An 18583-nucleotide genomic window follows, 5' to 3' on the forward strand; every position below is an offset into this window, starting at 1 on the left:
CGGAAAGACCATCCTCTTCACAGATTACTTTAACTACTAAAGCAACATAGAGAAGATAGCTGGGAACACAACATAGAACAAAATACACGTATTATGTGGGCAAATAAATAGGATTTAGTTTGAACATAGTACACCATACTAGTATTATATGTGTATATACGTAGGATGATTGACTCTGGAGGTGAGAAGACGCAGTTAGCATCCTGTAAGACACCGCCAAGTTTCCTAAGGGTGCCCAACAGCCTGTGCGCAACACCTGCTTAATAGTAAGTGAGATTGCTTCAAAGAAAATCTATGCAGGCTGGCTAACAGGTACCCAATGGGATCAGCCTGTCAGCTATAGAACAAAATCTGTGTGTTCTCAAAGTAGGTAGAGCTGAAAAAATTGCTCCAAGCACCAGAAATCCCCAAAAAAGGGATAAAAAAATACACTGAATAAAATAAAATGGGGAGAGCAGAACAAACACTCCTGCAGAGGAGCTAAGGAGAGGCAAGAGGAAAAATCCGGAGTGGATTCCTTCTGCAGATGCATCTGTCTAGAATGGCTCACCTATTGAACTGGAAAGACAATTTGGTACTCATCTAGCCAGCATTTTGCCTCACAGTTGGTCTACCCATACGCACCTTCCCCAACCCAACCCAAGCAGGTGGAAAATACTGGCACAATAATTCTCTTCTTCCCTTACAAGAGTATTTTTGGACCTATAACTCTTCCCTTATTGGCCCACCTATGTTCTCCTCCTCTTACCCAGGCAGGTGGGCAGTGTTGAAATGGGCATGGAGCCCTGTTTGTTTCTAACGGTCACTGAGCAGATGAGGTGAATGAAGAGTGGTGGCATGTCCTTTTCCAGTGTCTCCTGTTCATTGAACGAGTCACCTCCTAGTACACTAAAAGAATCATCGTCCTGATTAACGGTGCTGGATTCTGAAAGTGAATCCACATCTTGCGACTCTGGGTCTGATTTTTCACGGTACTCCACTTCTAGATCTGGATCACTTTCCGTGGTTATGCAACACCCAGACACATTCCCTGCAAAGAAAAACATGCATACATATAAAAAGAACATTAAAATGCAGCCAGAACAACATTCAAACTCATGATCAGGAAGACCTCGACAGGGTGAGTCCGACCTGCTGATTTTTGTTACCTTCTTCTACTGCAAGTTCTGCCTCTGACAACTCCAGATCCTCACTCTGCTTTCTGTTCTGCTGCTCCTGTGAAGCCTCCTCCTGAAAAACAACAAAGTTTGCACAAGCAAATTCTGGTCCGATGAAGTAACTCAATAACTTATACAGCATGCAGAGGTGGCTCAAGGACTGCTCAGCTTCTCTTGATGGAATTTTGACTGAATTTAGACTAAAGCTTAATTCTGAAAAAACAACATTTTTGGAGCTTCACCTCACCCGTTTGATACTAAAACATTAGTGTGTATCAATAAACTTAGCTATCCTATTCAATCTACCAGGGTTTGACTATGAAGGACCAGGTGGACTCTTTGGTTAGAAAGGGTTTCTTTACTCTTCGGTCCATTAGAGCATATTTTGATGTTTCATCATTTAGAATTTTGGTACAATCTCTTATATTAAGTCAACTTGATTACTGCAATATTGCCTACTTAGCAATTTCCCAGAAGAATATGCAACGATTGCGAATGGTGCAAAATGCGGCGGTTAGGTTAATTTTCAGGTTAAAGAAATACGATCATGTAATACCTTCCTATCGAATGCTGCATTGGTTGCCAATAAAGGCGCGTGTGAAGTTTAAGTTTGGTTGTTTTTGTTTTAAGGTTTTATTTAGTTTAGCTCCTAAATACATAACTGAGCTTTTCTCTTTTGCAACCAACAGACATAAGAGATGCTCACACCTGAATTTTGATGTAAACTTAAAAAACATCATCAACATCTTTTTTCATATCAGGCAGCATTATGGGGCAAAGATCTAGAACAATTGCTTCTGCTTACTGATACTTATGGGGAATTTAGGAGACATCTAAAAACATATCTGTTTTTGAAGTACATCGGTAGCTGATTTGTAGAATTTTATCGTGCAATAATCCAATCTTTTTAGGGTTTTTTAGTTATTGGCTTTTACCTTTTTAGTTTTATTCAATTTGTTATATTTTTAGCTATTGTAAACCGCATAGAACTTTACGGCCTTGCGGTATTTAAACTGTTATTATTATAAAGATGCACAAACACGCATCTAAGCACCAGTCCTGTCCATCATAACACAACAAGGTCATTTAAGGTCTGTTTTGACACCATCTTCTTTCTGTTTAGGGTTCCTCTGTGTTTATTCCTTGCAGGTTTGAATTGCGTCACTGTTTATTTCTTCACCACCTCTACCGGAAGGCTATTCCAGACATCCACCAGCTTTTCCATATGTTGCTCCTAAGTCTACCTCCCTGCAACCTCAATTCATGTCCACTTCTCTGTCTCTGGAAAGATTTGTTTAATACTGTTCAAGTATTTAAATGTCTGTATCATGGTTATAAGAGTCCAAATCTCCTGTGTTCTGTACGATCTATGGTACTGATCTACTGTGAAAGTTAGGCCAGTGTTAGAATGGCAGGCCCAGGAGTATAAATTGTGGGTGGGGTGGAGGAGCTCCCGATTCTTCACATGGTGGGTTGCTTGGAAGCTGTTGCCACTACCTTGCGAGTGTGGCGTTCCATCCGGAGTCTTTTCTTGGATGGATATTATTTCTGATTGCCTTTTGCAGAACAGTTGCAAACACTCCTGGTTTACCCCTATCCAATTTAATGCCGTGTTCTCACCAGGAGTTAGGGTGGGAGCCTTTTCACACTGGGCTTGCTATGGTTTGATTTGTGTAGGTCAGTTGGTGGATGTTATCACAAAGGGGTCCAACTATTTGGGGACTTACACATTGCTTATGGGTTGGAATCTCAGGATCTGTTTCCTTATCTACAAGTGAAACATTATATCTTAAGCTCGGGCATTTTGCAGGAGTTGGTGCAAGGGCTGACTGCGTTTGAAAAGTTGCTTGGACCTGTTCTACAAAAGGGGGCAATCTCACAAATATATCAGTGTTTGAATGTTAGAGGGGGGCCCCCTTAAAGTATATGTTAGCTTGGGAGGCTGATTTGGGCCGACCCATCTCGCTGCAGGTATGGGAAGGAACATGGCGACATACAGTTTCCCTGGGAATGGCCACCCCTCTAGAGGAAAATGGATATACAGTCTTTTTTCGCTGGTATCTTACCCCGGAGCAGGGCCAGGGGGGAATGCTGGAAGGGTTGTGGTGAGGTGGGGTTCTATCTACATATGTGGTAGGTCTGTGCCCTTCCTAACCTCTATTTGGCTTCAGTGTTCCAGCTTTTATCTGAGATTCTGGATGCGGTCATCCCCCCCTCTGTTACCATGACTTTATGACCCAGACTGGAAGGAGGGTCTAACTGCTAAGTTAGTTTTGACAGCAGCCAGACTGGTGGTGGCTCAGTTTTGGAACTCGCAGATCCTGCCCGACTGGGAGCTGGAGGTTTGTACACTGCATGACTGACATGACTGCGTTGAGGTCTCATAAACGGGGTAGATTTAATAGACTATGGTGTGCTTTACATATTTCACGTTTTGATTGTTTAATGCCCATTTCAGAGTGGGTTGGGGGGAAGACAGGGAGGAATTGCTGGCTAAAGTGCCTGGTTCTGCTGAGGGATGGGAGGGGGACTGTGCTGTTAGCTGTTGTCTTTGTTAAGCCGTTACCATTTTGCTTCATCTGCTTGTTGAGCTCTGTAATTTTGGTCTCTTTTGTATGCTTATTACTTGCTTTCTATAAGAGAGAGTTAATAAAAAATAAAAATAAAGAAAAAGATGAGACCAATGATCCCAGGATCTAAAACAAGACAGCCCAGCCACCTGAACCCTAAGAGACGCCACAGTGAAGTCTTTATCCAGGCCAGCCTGATGAAAGGCGAGAATCAGTGAGATCGGAACTGAACAAGGGTCCACTTGGCCGTGGGCGCACCGATTTTGGAAGGCTTTCCACGCATTAGCTTAAGCAGAAACTGTGGGCAACTTCTTAGACTTGAGAAAAGTGACAATAACCACGTCAGAATATCCTTTGTGTTCTAAGGCTGCGCACTCAAGAGCCATGCCATAAGAGCAAAGTGACCTGAATCCTCCATCGATACTGGACCCTGCATGAGGAGGTCCGGATGGGCGCTCAGCCGAAGGCTACACATGCATCAGATCTGTGTACAGTGGTCTGCGAGGCCAATCTGCAGCCACCAGAATGATGCGGCCCAAATGGGACTTAATCGGCCGAATGACCCGACCGATCATAGTCAAGGAGGAAAGACATACAGGAAAATCTCTGGAGGCCAAGGCTGTACCAAAGTGTCGAGCCCCTCGCTTCCGGGCTCGGATCTTCAACTGAAGAAGCGATCTGCTTTCTTGTTTCTTGCCTTGGTCATGAGGTCGAAGAGGAGCTGACATGAGCATTGCACTATGGTTCCGAACACCACTGCAGACAGGGCCCACTCACCCGGATCCAGAGTTTGTCTGCTGAGGAAGTCTGCTTGAATATTGTTGACCCACACCACAAGTGCTGCCATCAGTGCTAGTACTTCCTGAGCCAAAGGAGTGCTCTAGGTCCCTCCCTGGCAACTGACAGGCTACTGCCGTCACATTGTCAGAGAAGACCCCCGACTGCTTGGCCCTCCAGAGTCTTCTGCAATTGCACCAGAGCCAGCCGAATAGCTTTGAGTTCCAACCAGATGATTCACTATTTCCTCCTTGAGGGAGTCCAACACCCCTGAACAAGACAATGATTGCAGTGGGATCCCCAGCCCCGAAGGCTACGATGCAGGAGGCAATGTGTAGCGGTACGCCCCTGCGAGTGATTGCGGGAGAAGCCACCAGGCCAAGCTTGCTCGAGCTTCCAGAGTCCAAGATCCTTATGCACATAGACACTCATAATTGAAAGACTCTTGTGAACAACTTTAAAAATCTTCTGCCAGGAGTCCAGCAAGGTGAGGGGAAGGGGCACCTAATCATCCCCCTCACCACACAGGATGCTGGCTTGTAGAAAGCAAGACTGGTATCCAAGGGGCATACTCCAGGATATGCTAGAAGAGGGAAGAGTTATGACTTCAATCATCTAAGGCTTCCTACAGTGGCTGGCAGCTAAGGATGCATAAAACCCACTGGTCCCGGAATAAAGGGGAATTGTACAAGAATTTACCATTTCTGATCTAAGTGATAGAAAAATGTACTCATCACCAATTTATTGATTTTATAAATGAAAAACAGATTTTATATAAAAATCATTCTGGGTTTCATGGCAAACATGACATAGAAACCTTTCTGTTATGTTTATTAGAGACAGTTCAAACAGGTTTTGATTTTAGTCAAGACCTGCACAAGTCTTGTGATAGGCTCAAGACTTACAAAGATATGATAGTATGCAAACACTTAAGAATATCCTCAGTCTCATAAAGTATCTAGTTATTAAATGAAGTAAAAGGATATGAACAACATCCCAAGGGGATCCTTCTAGAAAACATTTTTCTTCAACACATCTGATTTTTGTGGAATGGACACAATTTTTTTCTGCACCATTCAAATATGTCTTACCCTTGGGTATGGAGAATGACATATTAAATAATCCATTAGCAAATAATGTCAAACTTACCTCTTTCTTCCAGGATGGAGGGCAATAGAAAAAATAATGTGGATTGGAGGGCACAGTCTTGAAATGTATACTCCCAATTTCCAGAAATTTATCCTAGAACAGAAAGAAATGTGGAGAGCAGTAATGAAAGAGAAAGACTGAAGCAGAAGTCAACTGTTCTTGAATTCTTTCATCACTTCTGCTTGCATCTTACTGTTTCAGACATGACTGTGTGTGAATCTATTTCCACTAGTCACTGCCAGTCCCAAATGCAAAAAAAGCCTAGCATAGCTCTTTCCCTACGTACAAATATATCTAGTCCTGTAGGTCCTGAAAAAAAGTGAAAATCTCCAGCATCTCCAGTCGGTTTAGCAAGGTCAAGGCCCCTTTTGTTCTCTGTTGTACCATCAAACCTTCAACCATTCCATTCAGACACTAATCCCTCCATACATATATCAACCTACCCATACGTCCTCCAAAATATAGCATGATAATCCAAAGCATTGCAAAACAACTTTATTAATTTGTGGATAGAGGTAAATGGAAGCAAAGCAAAGAAAAAGTGTGCTGGTGATGAGAATAATAGTATTACGCAGGATTAAGGGGATACTTTAAGAAAATGAAAAAGAAACGGAGATAGATATATAGAAGATAAAGCTGAAAGATAGAAAAACACTTGAAGGTTACAACAAAAGAGAATAATTTGCTTGGCTTAACATTAATGGCAAGCTGTTACTTAAAGTTTAAAATAGATGTTTGTCTCAGCTGGTGTATCCTGTAGACTGCACTTTATTGTGGAAAATAATATAAATTTAAGTTACTTTCTGAGGCCTTCTTGCAAGGAATTTAACTGTATTGCAGGCTTTATCCTATCTGAAGAAGATATTGAATGCTTGAGTGTCTGAACACCACTAGTAGATAACTCACCAAAGTATACTAGCAAAGTATGTTACATTTCTGTTGTTTTCCACAATAAAGGGCAGATATTGAAGGTTTATTTAAAAAAAGAAAAATACTGTTTTTTTTCCAAGTATCTGATTAATTAACTCATTTTGTACTATGCTATTGTTAATAGTCTTTTGTAAACTGCATTGAACTTGTGGTTACGCAGTCAAAAAGCACAATGTAATGTAATGTAATGTCTAAAATACCAAGAAATTTGCTTCATTAAGCAAAAATAGCAGCAAATTTTAAGAAAAACAGAGCTTTATGTAATAAGTGGCTTTGAGGGACCCCAGGATGAGCTTTAAAAATATTTCCTGAGTGTCAATATCGGGTTCTTCACCAAGCTTATTTTACACAAAGTCAGCTCCACCTATCAGGATATACAGCCTCCCCTATTTGTCAGAAATCCTCCCAAAAGGCCCATGTGTTTTGGTCTTGCCCAAAAATGAAACACTTTTGAAGAACAATTTTATTATATGTGGAATGTATTCTCCACCATCCATTCCCACTGTCTGCGGCAGGTCTCTTGCTTTACAAGTATGAGGTTTTTTGCTTTTCTCTAGGGGGCAAACCTCAATTTCTGAGAAAAGTGGGAGTCTTGGGGGAAAAAAGGGATTCTTTTGGTCTGTGTGAGTGAAGCTTCATCTTCTTACTGGTCCTAGAGAAATCGCTTATACATGCTGTTCCTACTTGAGCGTAGGGTGGCTCAAATTAGTTCCAAAGGTAATGAAAGATTAGGTGACTACCTTTGCTAATCTTCTTTCTTGTAAATCTACACTTTATTTCAGGACTAGTGGGTTAATTCCATCTACTCGCCAGGACTTTATAGGAAGCCTCAAATTCCAGAGACTTAAGCTCCACCCCTCTCACCTCAGCACTATTTTCTATTTCTTTGATTTTTGATCTTAGAAATGTATTACATAATTTTATTTTAATCAGGTACTTTAGCTAGATTGTGAGCCTATGGGACAGATAGGGTAGTTTTTCTCAAGTATCTAATTTCATTTTAGTTTGATACATTGTAAACCGCTTAGGTCAGTAAAATGCAGGAGCGGTATATCAAATCTTAAATAAACATAAATACTGGCCCCTCCTAGATCAGTTAGTCATAAAGCAGCCAGGAACATCTGAAGAGAACAAAAAGAAGAGAGAAAGAGAGGTACGGGGATACTTCCTGACCAATTAGTCTAATCTGCACGTGTTAAGAAATGCAAAGCAGCAACAATTAAACATAATTGAACCAGGTTAATAAACATAAACCGGAATGACGAGAAACAGTGCTATAAGGAGACACAGCCTGCACTGTCAGAAGGAGACACCCTAACTAGGTCCCCCCCCAAAAAAAACCCCTGAGTGTTAAAACCCATTCTGATGGTACCCTTATAAAAGCTGGTCATAGTAACATAGTAAATGACGGCAGATAAAGACCTGAACGGTCCATTCAGTCTGCCCATTAGTGATACTCATTTAAAATATAACTTGTCTCTTCTTTGATACTTCTGGGCCGTAAACTGTAAAGTCTGGTATTGTCCTAGATTCCAAATGCATCCAAATCAAACAGGTTTTAGACAATATCACTCTACTGAACATCACTGATTGGCATGTCTACCTCCATACTTTACTACTTGGATCATCATACATCTGTTCTTCTGATTTCAATCGATCTTTTATCAGCATTTGACACAATTGACCACAATCTTTTAATAGATAGACTTCAATACATAGGTATTACGGACCAGGTCCTTCTTTGGTTTAAATCTTATTTTGAAAATCGTTCAACTGTGTCTTTAAACAATACAACTTCTGAAAGTTTCTCAGCATCATATGGTATTCCGTAGGGATCCATTCTTTTCCCTCTTTTGTTTAATATTTTTCTCGCACCTCTCATGACTCTTTATCAATCCATTGGATTTACCATATTTGCTTATGCGGATGATATCCAGCTTTTACACCCGCTGGATCCCAATAGTTCTTCTGAAACATCAGCAATTAATGAGAAACTTGAGCAGATTCATCAATGGCTTGACACCAACAGATTAGTCCTTAACATTAATAAATCAAATATTATGTTTTTCCCCTGGAAAGATAGTTATAAATTTATCTTTCCAATTTCTATTAAAGGTATCACTCTAAAGTTGATAGATAGTACTACTGCCAAACGTCAATGTGTTCTCAGTCTCCACCTGCTGGCAGAGGAGCATAAACCCATCCATCTGTGCTGGTCTGGAGGGATGATAAAGAAAAAAAGGTTTTAAAAGAAAAAACAACTAATAAAAAGATAATAAGGAAAGGGGGAAAGAAATGAAGTAGGAAGGCAAACTTGACTGCAAAAAATAAAAAAACTTACGACCTCACGAGTCAGCATCGGGCGGGAAGACCCTTGCACGTGCATGGTGTGGGCAGCTTTCTAAAGCTTAAAGTAACAGTACACGTTAGCACTGTCTGTACCAGGCTCTGAGGATGATATCACCCATCTGCTTGGCCACTGTTGAAAATAGGCTACTGGGCTTGAAGGACTTTTGGTCTGCCCCAGCATGGCTATTCTTATGTTCTTATGATAATAATAATAATAATTTATTTCTTATATATCGCCAAAGCCGTAGTAGTTCGAGGCAGTTTACAACAAAGAAGGGCTGGACAATCAACGAATATAGGTACAATCAGCGATTAAAGATACAATTTATATGGGTAAGCAGGAAACAGGTACAATATAAAGGGGCCATACGTGAAGAAGTAGGGAATAGGGGGGAGGCAAAAGAGATCTTGGGAAACAAGAGGTCGGGCGTAGAAGTCTTAGGTTACAAATCGGCGATGGTGATGAGTTGTAAAGGTTATGAGTTGATAGTCAGAGAGGGGGAAGACATGAGGTAAATAAATTAGCAATTGAGCAGCTGGAGTAGAGGACAAGATCAAGGCAGTGGCATAGGAATCAGAGGGGTCATTAGCATGTTACGCCACTGATGTTCTGTATAATTAATAAAAATATTTATTAAAGAAAAAAGGAAGTATTGGGGCTGGCCGACGTAGAGAAATTGCCCATAACAAATCTATACTATATTCCACAAAAAAAGAAAAGTCCTGCAGACTTGGGTGTAGATCAGTTGGAACAGATAGAGTTTGATCTAACTGGTTTCCTGGAAGACTCACAGGATACAATTCAAACTAGATCTACCCTATTGATAACTTGTGCAAGAGAGTAAGATAAATCTTTAATTATGAAAGCTTATTTTCAGAATAAGCTTCTTAAATTTTGTGGAGATAATGTATTGATTTTTCCAGATGTGGCCCAAGCTACACAATTGAGAAGAAAAGCTTTTTTAGCTTTGAAATCAAGGGTGTTGGCTTTGGGAGCCACATTTTATCTAAAGTTTCCATGCAAATGTCTAGTGAAATTTAAAGAAAGTGAATATGTATACTGGAACTCTATTCAACTGGAACAATTTTTACAACTTCATGAAACTTGTAAGGCAGCCATCTGAATTAATAATAGTTTGGAGTTCAGATTTATGATGCACCATAAATATTTGATTTTTTGATCAAGATTATATTTGAATGCATTGCTTAGTTAATATCAGGATATATTCTCCTATTATGTGGACTAGAGGAGATAGTGAATAATACTTGAAATATTTTATTTATCTGTAACTTTTCCTTTCTTTATTATTATCTGTAAAAATGATAATGATGAAAATTTGATAAATAAAATAAAAAAGAAGAAAAAAAAGAAAGAGCGAGAGAGATAGCAGCAGAACTATTTTGAGGATCCTTCAGGTACCTGTGAGCTGGACTGACAACTGTGGCAGAGAGGATTCTGTTCTTACCCAGCAATGTTTTTCTTAATTACAGCCCAGGATCAGCTAATTTGGGCTTTTTCTTCTATGAAACAGAAGCAAAGGGGAAACAAAAGACAAGGAAGAAGGAAGAGAAAAACAATCAGATGGTGGGGGTGGGGGAGAGGGAAGCAGGAAAACCAGAAAAAGTGGTCACAGCAAGGACAGAGGGAGGTGAAAGGGGAGGCAGGGAAACAGAGGTAGAAATAGAAGGAAGGTGGCAGCTGAAGAAAGGAAGGAATAGAGTCAGGGAAATAGAAAACATGGAGGGGGGGAAGCGACAGACCTGGATGATCCGATGTAGGTCTGGGTATATGCCACAGGGTTGGCCAGATTCCAGTAGACTAAGGGGGAACTCATTGCAACAGCTGCTGCCTGTAGTCTTAGGTTCGATGCTAGCTTCTGAGGGTAGAACAGTGCAAGGCGAGGAATGAATTTCATAATTACTGTAGTCCTCTATCTCCACACTACTGCAAGAGAAAAATAAAACACAATTAAGACAGGATTGCAGACAGCTTTGAGTAGGTTTTAGATAATACAGGTTCTAGTCAAAACAAGAAAACCACCCAGAACCAATTCTCTGTATTTACTAGAGTTATGCATGCATGAATCCCTTCCCCAAAAACCCCCACATCCTGGGAAGAATTCTCATGCATCTCCCAACATATCCTCAAAACTTCACACGACAATAGGAGATCAAGTTGGTAAGGATTTCTGACTGCTCTGTGCATTTACAGGAGAGAGTGGCAAGTTTGGAGTAATAACTCCAGGATGCCAAGTGATTTGGGACATGGACCTGGGAGATGAGAGACAGACTGGCATAAAAAAGAAAGTGATTTGGGAAAGGTAATACAGTGGCATGGAAAATGTGGAAAAATAAAGCATGAATATAGATTTTACTTACACTTTATGTTATTGGGTCAAAATGGAAAACTGGGTTATAAGTAACACTGAACCTGAGAGAAATTTCTAGAACAAGAGTTTGAAGCTGTTTGTGCAAGGAAGGTCTAAAATTAACCACAGAGAGGGTGGTAGATGCCTGGAATGCCCTCCCAAGGGAAGTAGGAGCGGAAAACAGTGATTGAATTCTAATTAGAAAACGAAGAATGCAATTTAAAGAACTAAGGCCGGTACTGGACAGACTTGCACGGTCTGTGTCCCATATGTGATGATTTGGTGTAGGATTGGGCTTGAAAGGGCATTGATGGGAACTCCACTAACTTGGAACATGAGGATGTTACTGGCCAGACTTTATGGTAGATATCCTGAAAAACAGGATGGTTGGATAGGCTGGAGTGAGCTTATATGGAAACTTCAGCATTTGGAACTTAGGACAATACCAGGTGGACTTTACAGTCTATGACCCAGAAATATCAAAGAAGAGACAAGTTAATTTAATCATGTATTTTTAATGGGAATAACTAATGGGCAGACTGGATGGACCATTTACTATGTCACTATGAAGATTAATACATGAGACTGAAACATGCTTAGCTACAGATATTAGGGCCAACAGCATTGAGCAGAGCATCTAAGGAGTGTTACTTAGATGTTTCCTGCTGATATGTTGCTAAACCAGTCCAATGTAGAAGCCACGTGAAGTTAGCTATTAATAGGCCACAGCAACAATTGACAAGAGTATTATATGATTATGAAACTTGGTTCTGACCATCTGGGATATTGATAACCAGCCCATAGCCTACAATATATTAATCAAAAATAGTAAGACTAGAAATGTAACAAGAGTTTTTGGAAAATTGGTTTTTGTAGTAGGAAAACAAACATTGGTTATAATATTAGAATAGGGTGTCTTTTATGCTTATGTCGGACAGTGAAAAGAGGAAGCTTAAGGGAAATATCCTATAAGGAGAGGGCTAAGAGACAAGTTGCTTGTTTCAGGGTTCAATGTATGCATATTTAAATGGAACCACAAAAATGTATGTGCAATTAGGATGGAACCATTACTAGATAAGTTGCTGCCTTTAAATTTGGATTTGAGGGTGATGTGTGACAGCATAAGAGATATATTGTAACTACTAAAAAGTGTGTACAGTCGTATAAATATGAAAAATCAAAGAAAGAAACGTACTGTATATTGATTTAATAGAAAAACCACACTCACACTTAGTCAAGGATCAGTAAACACAGAAGCCAAATAATAAGAGTGAGTAAAAAAATGGGCCTTATCCACGTGCCCTAAGCTTCACGTTTCATCACTGGTCCGAAAAAAACTCTGTACATATATAAAGATATTTTCTATTAATGTCATTATGTCTGGCCACTAGTGAAAGTGGCAGTTGGTGCCGAGCACCGTCAGCGCTGCTCCTCTTGTAATTCTCTCCCCTGCTGGAACAGGCTCCCAAACTGTCCCTGCACCCAAGTCAGTGGGAACCCATTCCCCCATTGGGCCCGAACCGCCGCGGAGGATGCTAACGCCTCCGATTTATCCAAATTTAAGCGGAACCCAGCAAAGTCACCATATTCTTTGATCAAATCCAACAAAGCCGCCAAAGAGGGCAATGGATCCGTTAAGTGAACTAATATATCATCCGCAAAGGCCGATAATTTAAAGGATGAAGCACCAATGTCGATCCCCTATATAGACAGCATCGCATGGATATCCCGAATGAGGGGATCCAAGGGGAGCACAAACAACAACGGAGATAAGGGGCAACCCTGTCTCGTCCCCCTAGAAATGGAAAACTGGTCCGTTTCAAAATCTTTCAACACTATTCTAGCCTGTGGAAGAGCATACAATGCTCGCACCGCTGAAACAAAAAAACCATCAAAACCATAGGCTGCCAATGTATCACAGAGAATATCTGGATTTATGAATAAAAAACCCAAAGAATAGTCTTAAAGACATTTGGAGCATTGAGATTAAGCATCAAATTTCTGCATCTCAATGGCCACGAATTTGGTCTTGGAGAATGAGATGTATAGTGTCCACATCTATGAGACAAACTTGGTTCTTTTTGTTACATAGAGCATTTTGGACCCCAGTTCGTTTACAGATGTTAGATAGCTTTAAGTCTAATAGATGCTGGCATTGCAATCTGGAAGCAGGGACCCTAGTTCATTTAATATTTTATTGTCCCTGTATCATGGCCTTTTAGAAATTAATTTGGCCTCAAATTGTTTATTAGAAAACCATGTAGCATTATCATATGATACAATTCTGTTCAGTATGTCAATGAGAACAAAAAGTCAAATTTCATCAAGCAATAACAAACTTCTATTGATTATGACAGAAGTCGCCATGCAACATATTACCAGTAATTGGAAAAATTACAATAATCTTAGCTATACATTCTGGTGGAATTCGTTGTGCCACATTTACAAAATGGAAAGAATAATTGCTTTGCAGAAAAGGAATTATAATAATTTTAAAAAGATCTGGGGGCCATTGGCAAATTATTGTAATGATTAGACATCATTTTCCACAGACAGTATATTTATACATGGGGGGAGGGGGGATGGTATAAAGTTCTATTTAAAGGTTAATCAATAGATAAGAATACAATATTTATATGATATTTTTGATTGAAATATTTGAGGGAAGGGTGGGTGGGGAGGGAATAAATTTATGTATTTACGATGACAATAGAAAGAAATTCAAGTGATGTGTAAAAGTTTTAAATGATGTAATATTGTGTACTTGCTGTAAGATGAAAAAATGAATAAAGAATTTAAAAAAAAAAGAGAGAGATAGGTTGGGCACAAGAGGAAAGTTGCATGCAGTGATTTTATTTTGATCTTTAGAAATTCTTTTTAGCGTGTATCTTGTGTCTGCTACAATGAAGATGTAACAGGGTGCCAAGGAGACAGTGACAGGCAGATGTCTTATTTCAAGTCTAGTCTATCAGAAAAGTAAATGCCTACTTTAACTCACAAAACTGGCTGAAAATACATGTATATAATTGTTTTCAGTGACAACAATATCGAAATCTGCTTCTGGCACCCATTGCACTGTCATACCTTGACTGAGAATGCAGAGAACCGCTCTTCTTGCCATAGACATCATCCCCTTTCTCCATCGAACCGATGTGGAAGTTGGCATTTTTTGTTTGTGAGCCATAGGTCTGGCTATCACGGAAGGTGCGAATGTGGTTGCAAAGCATCCGCAGGAAGGGAGTGATATCTATTTCCTGCAGCTGCTCCTCGCAATAATCCATAGCTGTAAGCAGGTCCTGGGAGGAGACACTCTGAGACTGCTGCAAGCTCTTAAATAGCGCTGAAAGAGGAAGAGAAGGGAGCAACAAAAATGAAAGGCCGGAGAAGACTTCTAGGACAGAAAGCAGGCCATGAAGAGATAGGGAACAGGTAATTGATTAATCAAATTTTCAATACAATACAAATAGGCAGGCATTTGCTAGGTTACAACAGCCTAAAGCATACCTTCCATAAATGTGGAAAAAGGAGGTCATTTTAAACACCTTCACATGGATCTTTATTGTAACTCACTGATGAGTTAAAATAAAAGCACAGTTACTTACCGTAACAGGTGTTATCCAGGGACAGCAGGCAGATATTCTCACATGTGGGTGATGTTTCAAGTTTTATTAAAATCTGATATACCGCCAAATCAGAATACAAGGCGGTTTACAAAGATACTAATATATGAATGAAACAGTCAGAAGAGGGCAGAACTACAATATTTTAAAAGAAAAGAAGGTAGAAGGGAAAACAAAACAGCTGATATTGAAGCAAGATTAAAATGCATCTAAAAATGCACGGAGCCTGGTACAGACAGTGGTAAAGTGAACTGTCACTTTAAGCTTTTAGCAAAGCTTTGAGACTGCCCGCACCATGCATGCGCCAGCTCGTGAGGTCGTCCCAAGTGAAGAAGTCAACTAGGGGAGGTGGGCGTGTTTTGAGAATATCGGCCTGCTGTCTCTGGATAACACCTGTTACGGTAAGCAGGTAGCATATTCTCACATCTGGGATGGAGAGAGATTTTGACCTCTAAGGAAACAAACACTTGTTGCCTCACAAGAAAATCAGATAGACTGTCTGATACGAGTAGGCAGAGGCAAGGGATGGAAAATAAAGTGGAATTAGAAAAACCCTGTCCACACAGGGAAAAACTATACGTATGGACTTTGTAAAATAATAGATGACTTCATAGTGGCAGGGTGAGGGAGACGTCATAAAGATTCAAGAAGAAAAGGATACTGGACGACCAGACCAAGAAGAGCAGTTGAAACCAGTGGTGTCTCAGGTAGACACAGATAAGAACATAAGAATTGCCACTGCTGGGTCAGACCAGTGGCTCATCACGCGGCGTCCCTCTGGTCTAAGACCAGCACCCTAACTGAGACTAGCCCTACCAGCGCACGTTCTTGTTCAGCAGGAACTTGTCTAACTTTGTCTTGAATCCCCTAAAACAGCCTCTGGAAGAGCGTTCCAGCTTTCTATCACTCTCTGGGTGAAGAAGAACTTCCTTACATTTGTACGGAATCTATCCCCTTTCAACTTTAGAGAGTGCCCTCTTGTTCTCTCTACCTTGGAGAGGGTGAACAACCTGTCCTTATCTGGCCCCACTGAAGAAAAGAAGGTTCAGACCTAGAAACCTATCGGGCTGGTTTGACTCAGAGCTCCTTGGGATAAAGAGAGAATTAAGAAGATTAGAAAGGAAGTGGACAAAGTTAGGTACACCAGAATCCAGAGACGCCTGGCGCCAAAAGCTAGCTAACTACAAAAACACCATCTCTAAAAAGAAAAAAAAACCTTCTACGCCAACATTATAGGCAACACCTCCTTAAACAGTAGCAAACTATTCAAACTAGTCAATGACCTATTTGACACCCACCCCTACACAAACCCAGTAGAAGATTCCACGATCACAGCACACGACCTGGCCGATTTCTTCAACTCAAAAATATCTAAATCAAGACTTGCCCTCCCAAACACACAAGACGCCCACTAGAACTACACCATCCTCCAGGACCCTGACTCCTCTTCTAAAGCTGACATGAGCTGGACCAACTTCAAGGAAACTGACTGGCTAACGTTCATCAAGTACTACAATAAATATACAAAATCTTACTGCAAATTAGACTCCTGCCTCCCTAACGTGATGAAATCTGCCCCCATTAGCTTCAAAACCAACCTTCTAATCTGGATCAATCTACAATTATCCATTGGGAAATTCCCAGAAGACCTAGGCCAAATTATTATTACCCCTATAAAAAAGAACAAAAAATAAGCAACCAACAACATATCAAACTACAGACCCGTTGCAAATATCCCTCTGGCTGCCAAATTAATGGAAGGCCTGGTAAATGCTGACCTAAACAACTACTTAGACAAATTCAACTTACTACATACCAACCAATCTGGTTTCAGACCCGGCTTCAGCACCGAAACTATAATGGCTTCCCTGCTAAACTTCCTATACTCCCTTCTCAGTCAAGGCTCCAACGTTTTGATCCTCCAACTGGATCTAAGCAGCGCCTTTGACCTAGTTGACCACTTCATCATGCTGAACTGTTTGGAGGCAATAGGCATCTCAGGAAACACTCTTACCTGGTTCTGGGGATTTCTCGAACTCAGGTCTTATCAAGTACTCAAAGATGATAATCTCTCCTTCAGCTGGAACAACAACTGCGGACTCCCCCAAGGCTCCCCGCTCTCACCGACCCTCTTCAATATCTACCTCATCTCATTGGGACACCTATTACAGAGCTTAAACCTCACCTTCCACATTTACGCTGACGATATCACCGTCGTACTTCCATTATCCGATATTTCGCCGAATTTCATCATTCACCTATCCAATATCCCAAACCAAATAGAACTTTGGATGAAGGCCTATAAACTCAAACTGAACACAGAAAAAACCAAATTTTTCCTAGCCTCTCCCAACGAGCAGATAAAAGACAACAAGATTCACGTGAATGGCAAAGACTACGAAATTGATCAATCTATTAAAATACTAGGGGTTACCCTTGACAGACACCTAACACTAGAAAAACACACTAAGCTAATGTTCAAAAAATGTATCTCTACCCTTTGGAAACTTCACACCATCAAAAAATTCTTCGACGAATCATCCTTTCGTCTACTAGTACAAGCCTCCATCTTGAGTACTCTGGACTACTGCAACATCATATTTTTGGGAGCATACAAAAAGTCCCTCCACAAACTAAGATTAATCCAAAACACTGCCGTCCGTCTCATCTTCAGACTCAAGAAATGGGAACACATCTCTCCATATCTCCAAACACTCCATGGTTACCAGTTGAATCCAGAATACTTTTCAAGTTTGCCTGCATCAGCTTCAAAGCGATATTCGGGATGCTACCATCTTACCTAGCGTCCCAATTCCTCACCTCCTGCCCAAAAAAGACCTCCCGCAGAACAAACCTCAAGAAGAGTCTTAGAGGAGACATGATAGAAACCTTCAAAATCCTGAAGGGGATAGAGAAGGTAGACAGGGACAGATTCTTCAGACTGTGGGGAACTACAAGTACTAGGGGTCACTCGGAGAAATTGAAAGGGGACAGGTTTAGAACAAATGCTAGGAAGTTCTTTTTCACCCAGAGGGTGGTGGACACATGGAACGCGCTTCTGGAGGTTGTGATAGGCCAGAGCACAGTACAGGGGTTCAAGGAAGGTTTAGATAGGTTCCTAAAGGATAAGGGGATTGAGGGGTACAGATAGAAGCAGAGGTAGGTTATATAAATGGTCAGGAACCACTTCATAGGTCATAGACCTGATGGGCCGCCGCAGGAGCAGACCGCTGGGCGCGATGGACCTCTGGTCTGACCCAGTGGAGGCAACTTCTTATGTTCTTACAGCCTCTTCTGGGAGACTGTTCCACACATCTAACATCCTTTTTGTAAAAAAGTATTTCCTTAGGTTACTCTGGAGCCTATCACCTTTTAACTTCATCCTATGCCCTCTCGTTGCAAAGTTTCCTTTCAAATGAAAGAGTCTCGACTCATGCACATTTATATTATGTAGGTATTTAAACGTCTCTATCATATCTCCCTCTCCCGCCTTTCCTCCAAAGTATACAGATTTAGATCTTTAAGTCTGTCCCCAAATGCCTTATGATGAAGACCACACACTATTTTAATAGCCTTCCTCTGGACCGACTCCATCCTTTTATATCTTTTTGAAGGTGTGGCCTCCAGAATTGTACACAATATTCTAAATGAAGTCTCACCAG

General features: G+C 40.7%; 1 protein-coding gene across 4 annotated transcripts in view; it reads right to left on the reverse strand.

Moving 5' to 3' along the window:
* The window catches only part of SZT2 (SZT2 subunit of KICSTOR complex), a 523775-nt gene that overhangs the window by 288766 nt on the left and 216426 nt on the right, over positions 1 to 18583 (reverse strand). For all 4 annotated transcript variants that reach the window (XM_033916162.1, XM_033916160.1, XM_033916161.1 and 1 more), the window contains 5 exons: positions 14386 to 14641; positions 10694 to 10877; positions 5654 to 5746; positions 1149 to 1230; positions 749 to 1030 (listed from right to left, as the gene is read on the reverse strand). In XM_033916162.1, the coding sequence (XP_033772053.1) occupies positions 749 to 1030; positions 1149 to 1230; positions 5654 to 5746; positions 10694 to 10877; positions 14386 to 14641 (897 nt within the window). The remainder of the gene's footprint in view (positions 1 to 748; positions 1031 to 1148; positions 1231 to 5653; positions 5747 to 10693; positions 10878 to 14385; positions 14642 to 18583) is intronic.

The sequence above is a fragment of the Geotrypetes seraphini genome, chromosome 12 (assembly GCF_902459505.1).
Source record: "Geotrypetes seraphini chromosome 12, aGeoSer1.1, whole genome shotgun sequence".
NCBI classification, from domain to species: domain Eukaryota; kingdom Metazoa; phylum Chordata; class Amphibia; order Gymnophiona; family Dermophiidae; genus Geotrypetes; species Geotrypetes seraphini.